The following is a 13,013-nucleotide window of genomic DNA, read 5'->3' as shown; positions in this document are numbered from 1 at the left end:
TACATTCTTAAACAAACACTGTTATGAAGGAAAAAGTTACAACTAATAACTTCATTCATTGAAGAAATACATTGATTTAATAAGAATTCCATAATCTTACAGTACACTACTACAGTCAAGTGATATTACACGGAACAAAAAAAAAAATTCCAAAGAATTTTGCTTTGCTGGAAAATGTTTATTAAAGTACCCTGCTTTGTACTTCTTTCCCAAAATGTCACTACAACAAAAAATCCAGACTACTGTCAGAACACAAACAAAGCTGCCTTGCTGCAATCAGGCAGTTTCTGGGTTTGAGACTGAAGCTTTTCGCAAAAGCCCAGTCTTTTCATACTGGCTCCATTCAGAATGGAGAGCAGGGAGATTCCCAATTGGATCCTGTGTGGCTGCAGAGCTAGGACTAGGCTAGCCCCATGGAGCCAAGGTCACAGAGAGACACTAGGGTTGTACACCTGGCTCACACCCTGGGATAAGGGCATCAGTCATCAGGGAAAGACAATGCCCTATGTCATTTTCTGAGACTATTAACAATAAAAGTAAGCATGAGAAAAGGTCCTTGACCATGTATTTTTAAGAGGATATCAATATTTCAGTCTTTAACTTAAGACTGAACAATAAAAATTCAGCACATTCAGAATACATTTAATACAAATTAATGTCTACTTTTTCAAGTTATTAATAAAAGACAACATTGTCTGTGTTGCAAAAGCAATTATTTAAATGTAGGTAGTTACAAAAATCAACTACACTACCTTCAGCTCATGTTTTTGCTTTAGTTGCTGAATCTCTACTGCTCCCACAGTGTTTGACATCAAATCTTTCATCTTTTTTTCATAATGCTCCTTTAAACGCGTTAGGTCATGAGAAAGCTACAGTGTACAAAAAGACACAATCTTTTCAAAAAGCCATACCAAAAACTTCATGCTAAAGCACTCACATAAATCATGCACATTGCCCCATCTATCTACTGACACAAAGACAACTAAGGGAAAACTATCACTGAGGGAAAACTATCACTTAGAGAAGCTCCAGTCCGAGGAAGGGACCATCGCTCCTGGGCACTGCTGAACTCCGCCAGGTGCTTTTCTGTAAAGACAGGGGCAAAGCCACTTAGACTAAGGTAACTAAATTGTTATACATGTTAATTGTATTGTGCCTATCTCTTAAAAACCACATGGAAACAGTACATCAGCTTTAACCACAAGCATTCACTGGAGCATAAAACCTAGTCTATACTTCAGACTATCCTTCAAAACAGTGAATCAGAGACTGAGGAACCTGTGGAGATTGCTGGCACCTGAGAACATGGAAATTGACAGGGCAGTGAGTCAGGTAAGGAGACACTAACAGGATTCATGGTCTTGTGGTTTCCAAATGCATCATAGTCTCGTTGTATGAACTTGGGTGTAACCATCTCGTACACAAATATATTCATTTGCAAGGTAAGGAAACTATCACAGAGAAAGGAATGCTCTGGAACACTCATTACCACTTGTTAAACATTTTGACAAAAGTAGATAAAAGAGGTTAAAACGCAACCAACAAAGAAAAAAAAAAGAGGAAAATATTTGGTGTGCCCTATAATAGATGTCCAGTGGAAAACCCCTCAGCTTGATATCAACAGAGTTATTTGGCAAGAGATCAAAGCCTCAGGAAAGAGAAGGCCTACTGAGTTGAAAACAAAGCAACAGGCTCAGCACGTAGTTCCACTAGGCTGGGTCAGGATGCAATTACCTCTAATATCATGATTCTGGCATTACAGCTGTATAATAAAGAATAGTATCTAATTCACAGACAAGAAATATTTAGCAGCACAAAAATCTTCCCTTCTTAAAATAAAATAGTAAATAAATAGAATAATAAGAATTAATATGGAAAGGTGACTTTGGGGGAAGTCATACCAGCACTTAAAATTAAAATTCCCCCCTCCAACCTTGCCACACTTTTCAACTAACACTAAAATTATAAGTAAAGTCCTTCACAGGCTCCAAAAGGCTACAGAAGGTGATGTGCTGGGAATATACTGCAATATCCAACACAAGACCTGAGTAAAAGTGAGAGTTAGTGCAAGGAATGGACACAGAGAAAATGTACATAAAGAAGAGTACTGTCTGCCTATGCTGAAGTACCAGTGCAGGGATAGCTGGGGTTGGTTTTTTGTATTGCTTTTTGTTGTTTTCTTGATTGTTTGTTGAAAGTTTTTTTGGCAATCCTGAAGTTTCCTTCCTCACTCTCTGCCAAAACCCTTCCCTAATTTCCCAATTTCTCCATCTCCCAGCACCCCAGGTGCAGGAACCTATTTGACTTTTCCATCCACCAGCTTAAGTGTTCCTCACCTCCTCATGCTCATCCTCACAAGCAATCCCCAAAACCTTTTGTCACAGGCCTGAAAAAGCCATCTGCACGGCAGTACCCAAGGGCACACCCCTCTTCTCTTATCTCTCCTCAGTTTCTTGCTCGGACACTCTGTGCCTGATCCTGGTGCAATCACCTTCAACCACGGCCAACAGTTTTCCATGACAGATCAAAGTATACTTTTAGGAGTTCCAAAAAAATGGCTTTAAACCTTACTTTGTTCACATATGTAAATAGATTCTTATGACTATGGCCAAAGCTGAAGCTAGGGATAACAAGAGAAGATAAAAGAAAAAAAAAAAAAGAATAAGCCAGCAGCCATGTTAAGGCTTACACACTCACATGCAAAGTAATTTCCTAGTCTCTTCCAAGGTATTTAAAAAAGAAAAAAATTCAAACTCCATTTTTTTTAGTCTTGTTAGAAAAAACTCCCAAACAAACAGCTGCAACAGCTTAAAATCGTTCTAGTCAGAACAAAACCAAGACAGAAACAGAGGATGAGCACTCAGCTTACAAAGTGCAGGTTTGTGTGGGCTCAAGTCCTGCAGTTAATTGCTCACTCCCTGATTTCCAAAGGACGTGCAGCAAGGATGGAGGTGAGGGGAGAGCAGATTACATGTACTGGAGGGAAACACAGACAGCAAGGCTTTTATTCTCATCAAGTTAAGAAACCTGCAAAATGAAAATAAGGGTCCCATGAAATAACACCCTGTCTGCAACCCCTGCACATTCCAGCCATGGGGTGCTGAGACAGCTCACAAGACACAGCTGCCAAGTGGCTCTTGGGGGTCTGTCCCCAGTCAGCAGACACTGGGGAGTCTCCCACAGAGAGGGTACTCAAGGGCAGAAGAAGAGCCAAGGCAAAGAGAAGGCAAGAGCCCAGGGCCTCTCCCTGTGCAATGGGAGAGGTGCAGTGAGGACAGGCACTGTGTCACCTGTGCCTTCCTGCCTCCTGCAGGACAGATGGAGCCAAAGGTACGAGATCTCAGAAGTGTCACAGAGGGATCACTTTAATCGTGCCACCTCTCTTCTAACAGGTAGAACTCTCTTTCATTATAAAAATCTTTTACTTTCAGAAGTTTTTTAAGCTCAGTCACTTTCAAACAAGCAAACTGAGGCAGATCTAAGACAGAAAGCTAGGGAACACTGGTGATGAGTTTTGTGACTTTTGAGCACCTAAAGATCCCAAACCACCAATTCTTATCAGGCTTGTCCCCATTTATTTTTCATGTTATTTTCCACATTTATTTACCACTTATACAAATCCAGCAACTGCAAAAGAAGAGAAGGTAAGGAACTGCCCATAAGCAAAAACAAACTCAATTTTAATTTCATTTTTATCCAATTTGAGTTTTATCTTTTTTGTAATAAGCTTCTGCTTAATATTTTCACATCTTCTTTTCCCTGCTACATTTTGTTATGTACTGTCACTTCCACACTGATTCACACCTCCTTTAAAAAGATGCTGTTGGCATTTGAAACTGAATTGAAGAAAAATAGAAATACAAGTGAGAAAGGGAAGTGTTAGAAACCAGGACAATCTCAGTGACTGAGTAGCACTGCAGGATACATACATGTCTCTTGTGGTTGCCTCGCAAAAAGGAGCTGGGAATTCCATTTTTACACTCAGAATCACTCTGTTCTTCATAGCTTTCAAACTCACTTGAACTCCACCCATATTCCAGTGAGCTGTTTCCACCATCCTCACCATTTTCAACATCATCATAAATCATTTCCTCTGTAAGAATTAAACCAAAATAAAAAAAGCTACACTGAAATGTATGTTTGTCCAAACACCAGAAAACATACTCAGGATATGCTACAAAGAATTGTACAGCCTTCTATATGCACATTAAAAATTCTGAATTAAATCCAATATTCAAACAGCAAAAGTGGATTGTCTTTGTTGAAACAGAGCATTTAAAAAGGACAGCGTTATAGGTGCACACCATGATACATTTAGAAACATGTGCTACTCAAATGACACTGTTGTGTCCAAATCACACAAAATTATTTAGAACTTGAAAGGAAGTTTAAACCCTGAGAATGCACATCTGCACTGAAAAGCATCATCCTTCCATTTTTAAGCCTGCCATTTGTCCCTAGGGATATGCTAAAAAATGCTAAAACATGGCAAGAATCAGATGAAAATGTCACTATTCCAGCAGAACAAGTCAGGCAAAGTAGCAAGAAACATGTTCCACAATGGTGTTTTATGACTCATCACCACCAGTCACTGGAAGTCTTGCATACCTGGCAGCTACCTTGCTCATAATTTACTCTAGAAACTTGAAGTATTAACCTTTTCAAGACATAACCTTTTCAAATCCATATTGCAAAAGTTGACCAAAGTACCTCCTGTTAAAGACACAGGCATTTGCATTGGCACAGATGTCAAGAACACAAAACTTACTCAAAATAAAATGGAAAATTTAGAGCCAATTGCTTATCAGGAAACAGGAATGCACTTTACCTGCAGCATCATATGTCAGTACAAGTGGAAAAGTGTAGACACTTGTCGTGGTACAACACTTCTGTCAGGAATCCCTAGTGTCAGAGGTTATGATACAGCATTTACAACTGTCTCCTATTAAATTCAGGAAACAGCAGCTGTGCTTTAAAGATTGATGTTTCATTTAAACAGAGAAAAAATATGTACTCAGAAGAAAAGTTGGTATGTTCTACACATCCATCAAAACCCTGGATTTTAATATTAACATTGGAATCCTCTGTGAAAATTATAAAGAATTTAATTAGTCTAATTTGGAAGATGCAGATTTTAAAAATTTTTTTTAAATCCCCATACATATCAAGACTGTCCTTAATTGTTACTGAAGAAGACATCTTAGTGGCAATCTACTACAATGAGTAATTTAAAAGAACGATCATAGTAAGTCAAAATAAATCAAGACTTAATGCACATCTAACTCCTGTGCTGTGAGTGTTGGGGCAGGATTTACCCCATGACTGGGTGAAATTATTCTTGTCCATGTGGTAATGTAGATTGTCTGACTGAAACTTTTTTGGAATAGTTGACAAAAGATATAAATAATAAACATCGAGATCATGAATGTACGAACATGAAACTTCCCTTACTACCTATTTCCTCAGAATTCCTAAGACATTGTCCCCTTTCAATGTCTTAAGGGACAACATGAAAATCAAAATTTTAATTGATGTCTTATGGGTTAAGCTAAAGATACTGACCCATATGCTCAGCAGAGCTTTGCTCCATATCCCATATCCCACCTAGCTCAGCCACCTGGGCCTTGTGTACCTGTTTCCTGACTGATCAGTAACAGCAAAGGATGTCCCTGCTCAGAGCAGCACTGAGGGAACTCCCAGTAATATAAGCATTCAATTTATGAATGTAACACGATAGTTTCCAAAAATAAAATGAAAAATAACAGTAATAATTTGTAAAATACTTTGCCTGAACATTACTAAGGATAAGAAATGAAACTGTTACAGCTTTAAAGATTAATGTGGTTTTCACAAGACCACAAGACAAGAAAGCTTAAGTGTTTCCTTAATTCATTAACAATTTCAGTATCAAAGATCTACACCTTCTGAGAGTTATGATGAGTAAGATGCTGAGCTCCCTATAAGCCAATTCATTCAAACACACAATCAGTCAGTAGCAACTGATCATTAAGCAGACTTCACGACACCCAAAAACTGCAAAACAAACCTGAGCAAGAACTCAATGAAATATGCCTCTTGAACCCTAACTCTATCATTTCCAGTATAGGTACAATCTTGACTCCAGCAACTACTTTGAGATCTATTCTGTCCCCTCCAAACATGGTCACAACAATCAGGAGCGGACCACTTCAAAGCTGAAATAAAACATTTCTTTAGAGTCACAATCAGGATGGTGAACTGCCACCCTGGACCATCTCTTCCATCCATCAAGCATTTACATATTGAAGGGGACTTTCAAGGAAAGAGCTTCTCTCCATAACCATGACGATGATACAGTATCATACCTCATTTAAGTATTTAAAACACCCTATTCCTAACTACCTTGTTCAGGGCACTACAGCTACAACACCCAACACTGTAATTCGCTAATATGCGGAATACTCAAACATTTGGAACAGTATCTATAAAACAAAGTAGAATTCAGCTTCTTAGAAGAGCAGTATAGGAGACCTGCTGAGATAGTCTTTTAAGTGTTAGTGTAATTCTGAACTTTTTAAGACCTACCAATTATTGACACAATGTTAATTCGATTTACGGATATTTTAGGCACTTAACAAACGTATCTGTTTAGTATACATGAACATAATTCCATTTTGCATTGCTTTCAACATTACAAAGACCTCAAACCTGGTTCAGAGTCTGAGTCTTCTCTTGGCACGTCATCATAAATTACCTCATCCGGGTCTAAAACAAGACAGAAAAAAACCAACCAAACAAACAAATGAGAAACTTCTTAAAATTTGAATGGGACCAAGTGTTTAAGAGGCATTTGGACACAGCCCTTAACATGCCTTTAGCTTTTTGTCAGCCCTGAAATGGTCAGGGGGTTGAAATGCTGTAGGTCCTCTCCAACTGAAATTGGATACTTTATTATATAATACTGCCTTATTTTAAAGAATTTTGTTTATATTAGCATATATTAATACAATGAAGATATGACTCACTCTCAACTAGCATTTTGTTTGCCCATCTAATCATTCAAATATTGCAATAATGCACGAAGTAGTATATGGTATTTATGAAATTTCAGTTTTATCTGCATTGCTTATGATGACCTTTGGTAGCCTGAAAACAAAAATCCACTTCAAAAACCAGTATTTCTCCCTCCTTCTTACAGAAGAATGATATGTTCTGTGCCTGTTGAAGGCTGCTCATTGCTTTACTGAATGGCTGTAGAAAAGCTGAAATTGACTTTTCAAAAAGAACCAAAACTAAATAATGTAATCATTATCATAGTACATTAAGAGGCAGAATGACAACGCAAATTCTCCAGTCACTTCACAAAATATGTAAGATGAACTCCAGTGCAGTGGGAACAGCTGAGAACAGGCAGGATAACCTGTCCTCAAACCACATAGTCTCTGTTCTGGGCAGCTGCCAGCCAAGAATTAACAGCACACACCAAGACAGTGGCAATTCCTTTTTCCTCTTCCAAGTACTCATTTGCCACTACTGCACAAGAAGAGCAATTTCAAATACAGCCGCAGATCAGACTCTGAACTGGAGCTTATTTCCACTGACTTCCATAACACATGATTCCACAGACTCCAGAAGGTGGAAAAGTGAATGTTAACTTTATTCTAAAATACAATTTTATTGCACTGTTGAATATTCTAATTGGTACAGCTTGGTTCTGGAATCTATCTGAAAACACACAGTAAAGTGAACACGGACATTCACATAAAATCTGCCTGTGCACATAGACACACACATACTGCTGATCACAGCTTAAAACTGACCACCTTCCACAGTTATACTTCAGTGCTCACTGGTACTTACTTTCCATCCATGCTGTATTTGCAGGATCTGCAACCCATTTGGCCAGGGCATCATCCTCTTTCTTGCTCTGGTTATCTTCACTTGAAAAAGAGGCCATAAAATAAAAGAACTAAAAGTTACACCACAACATTTTTAAACATCCAAGAAGACAAGACAGTAAATATATTTCTGCCTTCTAGTTTCCACTCCAAGGCTGCTAATTAGTCAAAAATGTTGCTTCAGTATGTAGTTAGGTGATGAATAACTAGCTATTCTAGTTAATAGTCTGACAATTTTAAGTCAGAAAATTGAAAACACTTTCTTTACGATCTTAAAAAATACTCTGCTTTTGAGTTCATCTACCAGAACACAGGAAATTCTCTCAGAAACAGTGATGTGAGAGCTTCTTTTCCATGGTAACTAGGACTAAAGACATTCTGGGTTACATCAGGAGCCATCAGGCAAAGCTGCTCCCCTGCTTCACCTGGTGCTGGTGAGGCTGCCACAGCAGCATGTCCACTTTTGGCTTCCCAACATTCCCCTGCTAGAGAGCTGTGGAGAAGCTGAAGCTACCTCTAGAGAGATGTAGAGAAACTGAAGCCAAGGACTAAGGCACAGGGTTTACAAGGAAGGAGATAAAAGACATAGAGATTATTTAGTGGAAAGGATGTTATGGGGTGATCCAAGAGTAGCTACAACTATCCAAGAGAACTACAGAGGTAATGGAATCGGGGTTATTTTTTTGTTTGGGCTTGTTTGGGGGGTTTTGGGGCCTTTTTTTTTTAATGCCAGACAAAGGGAGAATGGTCAATAGACTGCCCACTGGGAGATTTGGTTTGGACATTTGGGGAGGTAGGGCGGAAAAGTGGGGAAGGGAAGGTAGTACAGCAGACAACACTGCTTGGGGAAGGTGCAGCACCTCTGTCTTTGGAGGGTTGAAGGCTCAGACAGCAAGGCCATTGATCTGATGGAGTATTGGAAGTGGTCCTGCTGAAAGCAGCAGGCTAGACCAAACCTCCAACAATCTGTTGCAGCTGACATTGCCATCACTCTAGAAAAATTCAACTCAGTGTCTTTAAAAATGTCATGCACAGTTACACACACCAGTGCTGATTTTAATATACAATCAAAATTACAGGAGTAAGAAAGTGAAAAAAACCAAACCAACAAACATGGAAGCAAAACACAAGGAAAATAAAATACTTATCAAATGCAAGCTTTCTTAGGAATTAAGGCTTTACAAATCATTACAACATGATGAACTGGCAATCACCTATTCTGAGGGTCCTCCAAGTTTACAGAATTATAATGACATTCTTCAGTTGTTGATGGTGTACCTGTCAAGAAAAAAAAGTGCTTGCAATAACATGTCAGTTTGGGTCAAATGGCACATTTTAGCATAAGGAACTGATTTTACTAGATCATTGCTAATGAATAATCTTCTTCCTTGCAATAGTTTTATTCTTACATGTGCTTATAAAGAAATAGAAGTTCGTTCCCGCTATGCATTTTTGAAAGCTAAGTAATTCAAAGACACAGCCATTTGTTACAAGAACTCTTAAGAGAAAATTACAATGCCTGATGCATTTAATTTTATCTCTCAAACATACATTCCTCTACAGGTAATAAGGACCACACAAACATTTGTTTTTACTCGACAGTATCCCTAATAGTGGTAAAACGCAAAGGCTGGAATAAAGGCTGGAATTATAGAAGAATTATAGCTACTGCTCAGCTAAAGAAAAGTATATTCAAAATACAAAAAGGAAAAGGCAGGACATGAGGACCTTTCTTTTTTTTCTGTCTTGACATTAAGCTGTCAACTTGCTCAACTCTGGTTACAAAATCAATCTCCTGTTTCTGTAATAATCCATACTTATTTCTCTATTTTTCTCTTCTGTCTTAAAATTGTACTAGAAGACAGAGAATTCATCAAATCACAAAGGGAAAAATCCCACAGCAACTCTAAATCCAGAAGAATTGGAAATTAAACTAACAGAAATGCATATGGAAAAGGGAAAAATGGAAGGAATTTTGCCAGGATCTAGGAAAAACAATAAATGGTATGAGAAGAAACCATTTGGCTTGAACACTGAACTCTGGATCTGGAAATTATTTCATTACATTAAAAAGGAATTAGCATTTATCATACTCACCCAGGGTGAGTGCTATACAGGAAAGGCACCTGAGGTTAACCAAGGATTCCCTTTCAAATAAAGTAAGGTGTGTAAATACAGTACCTTCTTCATCTACAGAAACACTGCGTATGATGACAGGACTGCAGTATGCTGGCATGATCAAAGGTAAGTTGGATGGCACAGCATATCCACAAGGCACAGGAACGGAATATCCACCAGACAGGTTGGGACTTGCACATTCATCTTGGGGACTTGGTTCTGGTGATGAGGATGGATCCTTATCTTGGATTGGGGAAATATTTATGACTGAGTAGGGATTTACTTTGGCTGGAGTGCCTTCTGCAGCAGGTTCTGATGTTTGCAGCTTCTCAGTGTTTTCTAAATTTTCAGCTCCTTTAGTTGAAAGATTAAATAAAAATACAAAGTTTTAGTTTTCATACCTGTTCAAGCCACTCTAATAGCTCTTTGCAAGTATGCTAAACAATGACCTGATCTTTACTACACAAGCTGCTTACAACCTATTTCTCAAAATTCCCACACAGTAGTGCCAAGCTCCCCATTTTACCAATGAGGAATGCAACAAGAGCAAAACAAGATGAGTTACAAAGATGCCTATGGAAAAACAGTAACTTGACTGACATAAGCACATGAGCCAAAATAGTCTTAAATCATAAAGGTTAAAATCTGGACTCTAGATTAATTTGAATCTTACAAACACAAACACAAGAAATATTTTAGTGGTAGTCATGAGGACAAGAAAAGTCAGGGAAGGGACATTCCTCAAAGAGCAGTCCTGAAAATGCTCTGTTAAGAAAGGGAGGAATAAAATAACTTCACAAGTTTTCCTCTTTGAAAATGTATTGTTTTCTGTTATAGAAAGTTCCCAGTATTTTTTGAGACCAGCTGAGGTACAGCAGAACCACAGTCCTCTGAAGGGAACTGCAAAACTGTATCCCAAGTGATCAAATAATTTTAAGCTGTAAGCACAACTTCACAATATAAGGGTGAGCAAGCAACAGATGCTCAGGGAAAGATGGTGTTTAAGTTCCAGGTAGTCAAACTGCACAGTACCTGAAGAGTTACCTACCTTTAATTGCCATAAGCACAGTGAATCTGTTTACAAAAGGAAATTGGATTAAAGTAAGCAAAATCAGCGGTTAGCAATTTGAGCAGAATACAGCAATTTCCAGACTACGCCTCAGCACTGGAAACATCTGCATCTGTTATAAAAAATGTTTTAATATTTAGCAAAACTTCTGTTTATGAACAAAATTCATACATTCAAACTCCATTTAGTTTTATGCACAACATCTGAAGCTCAGCAACCAGAAAGTTTAGCTGTGAAACAGCTTACCTTACATGCTGTGAAACTGCATGTTTCACAGCTAAACATGCTGGTTGTCATCAATGTTCCTTAAGACCAGCAAGGATACACAGTTTTCCTGTAGCATTACACTCAGTCTACGTCCAGTGCATTGGTTTGGACATCACACTTTAATGGGAAACCTCACAGGAACTACATATGATGGTCACTTGCCCTGCCAGATCTACCATGACTGTAACTGGCAGGAACATTCAAAACACTTGCATGGTATTTGCACGTGTGAGAGACTGGACTGTGACTCAAAACAAACTGACCACTTTCAGATGTGCCTGGGCGCTTTGCTGAGGCCAGGTCTGCAAGCCCGCAAAGAGAAGACAGTGAGCTTTTGTGTGTGTAATGACAAACCAAGACAGAGGGGATGAACTTCGCACCACCAGAGGCTACAAACTGAGCTCTGAGACAGACCTTGGGGAGAGGCCACCCAAATCATGGCCAAACTGCCCTCCCTTATGCACACACCTTCCTCACAGGGAAGGTCACATTCACAAGGCTTGCTGACATTAGAGGCAGCTGTCTTAGAAGAGTTCATAAACTCTCAACTACCCCTGAAGTGCCCTCAGACTCATTTCTGATGCACTCATTTCTGATCAAAAGACAGCGTAGAACTTTGCCCTCACAGAGGAGGTGCTTGGATACTCCCACTGAACCTGAGGGTGTATTAACTCAGCAGACTTTGTATTTTATGGGCTTTTTCCCCCACCTCTGACAAATAAAGACTTTCAAATTGTCACTTCAGTCAAGTGTCATCATAGATCCATGGCCGGTGACTATGTATCTTCCTACTCTTTCCCTTTCTTTCTCTTTCTTCCTTCCTTCCTTTTCCCTTATATGTTTCCTTAAGCAGGTGGTATTTTATGCTTTGATATTGCCATATCACTTTATATAACAATAACCAAAATGGTTACATATATGCTTTCCATTACAACCAAATAGTTCCAAAATAAACCCAACATGTGTATATTTATAGACACCGATTTTTCAGTGTTGCTCCACTCTAATCTGCTCCAAGAGAACCATTAAGAAGAACATGAGTTACCCTCAGCGGTGGGCCATAACACCATGGAAAACTTTAAAATAAAGTACTGTTATTGCGCTGTCAGGAAAAGGCATCCTATGATCACTCTTGACTATGTAGCCCAGTGGAGGTACAGACCAACAGGCTGACTTACCTGCAGCACCAGCCTCTTGGTGCTCTATGTAATTTCCAGGACCAGGAATAGGTGGTACAAGGGCTTGCCTGTCTGCTTCTGGTATCTCATCTCCACTATCAAAATCAAACTGTTCTCCCTCATCCTCCTCTTCATCATTCGGGCCCGCGGCTTTTGGTTCATGCTCTAGAACTGTGCAGAAAGACACACCTTTGTTTGTTTGCTCTTAACAATGATTGCATGGGACCAGTAAATGCTTCACATTACAAATGAAGCTTACACAATGAACCCTTAGATTTTTTTAGGTTACTGGAACAGAACAAAAGTTGATTGATATCTTGATAACCTCATGCAGTTTTCAATAAATCCTTTAGTGCAAACAAGGAAATTATTTGGAAAGAAATAAACAAGTAATAATGCAAATACTCTTGCTTTTTGCCATAATGAGCCAAAAGATTCTTAGAAAAACACTTAAACAGCCGATTTTTGAACAAGAAAACTTCACAGATAAATTTATTTGCAAAG

At 38.8% G+C, this 13,013-nt stretch overlaps 1 protein-coding gene across 8 annotated transcripts in view; it reads right to left on the bottom strand.

Moving 5' to 3' along the window:
- The window catches only part of ARHGEF10 (Rho guanine nucleotide exchange factor 10), a 123,071-nt gene that overhangs the window by 68,454 nt on the left and 41,604 nt on the right, over positions 1-13,013 (bottom strand). For 4 of the 8 annotated variants that reach the window (XR_010358173.1, XM_064412115.1, XM_064412117.1 and 1 more), the window contains exons 3-9: positions 12,510-12,680; positions 10,059-10,349; positions 9,092-9,155; positions 7,840-7,919; positions 6,688-6,744; positions 3,930-4,093; positions 753-869 (exon numbers count right to left, since the gene is read on the bottom strand). Coding sequence is in view for 7 of the 8 variants with exons in the window: in XM_064412115.1 (XP_064268185.1) it covers positions 753-869; positions 3,930-4,093; positions 6,688-6,744; positions 7,840-7,919; positions 9,092-9,155; positions 10,059-10,349; positions 12,510-12,680 (944 nt within the window). In the remaining variant the exon portion in view is untranslated. Of the gene's footprint in view, positions 1-752; positions 870-3,929; positions 4,094-6,687; positions 6,745-7,839; positions 7,920-9,091; positions 9,156-10,058; positions 10,350-11,043; positions 11,177-12,509; positions 12,681-13,013 lie in introns of those variants that run through there. The other 4 variants (XM_064412118.1, XM_064412119.1, XM_064412120.1 and 1 more) reach the window with 3 other exon arrangements.

Source organism: Passer domesticus, chromosome 3 (genome assembly GCF_036417665.1).
Source record: "Passer domesticus isolate bPasDom1 chromosome 3, bPasDom1.hap1, whole genome shotgun sequence".
Lineage (NCBI taxonomy): Eukaryota > Metazoa > Chordata > Aves > Passeriformes > Passeridae > Passer > Passer domesticus.
The sequence above is the reverse complement of the archived record's forward strand: the minus strand, read 5'-3'. Positions and strand labels throughout refer to the sequence as shown.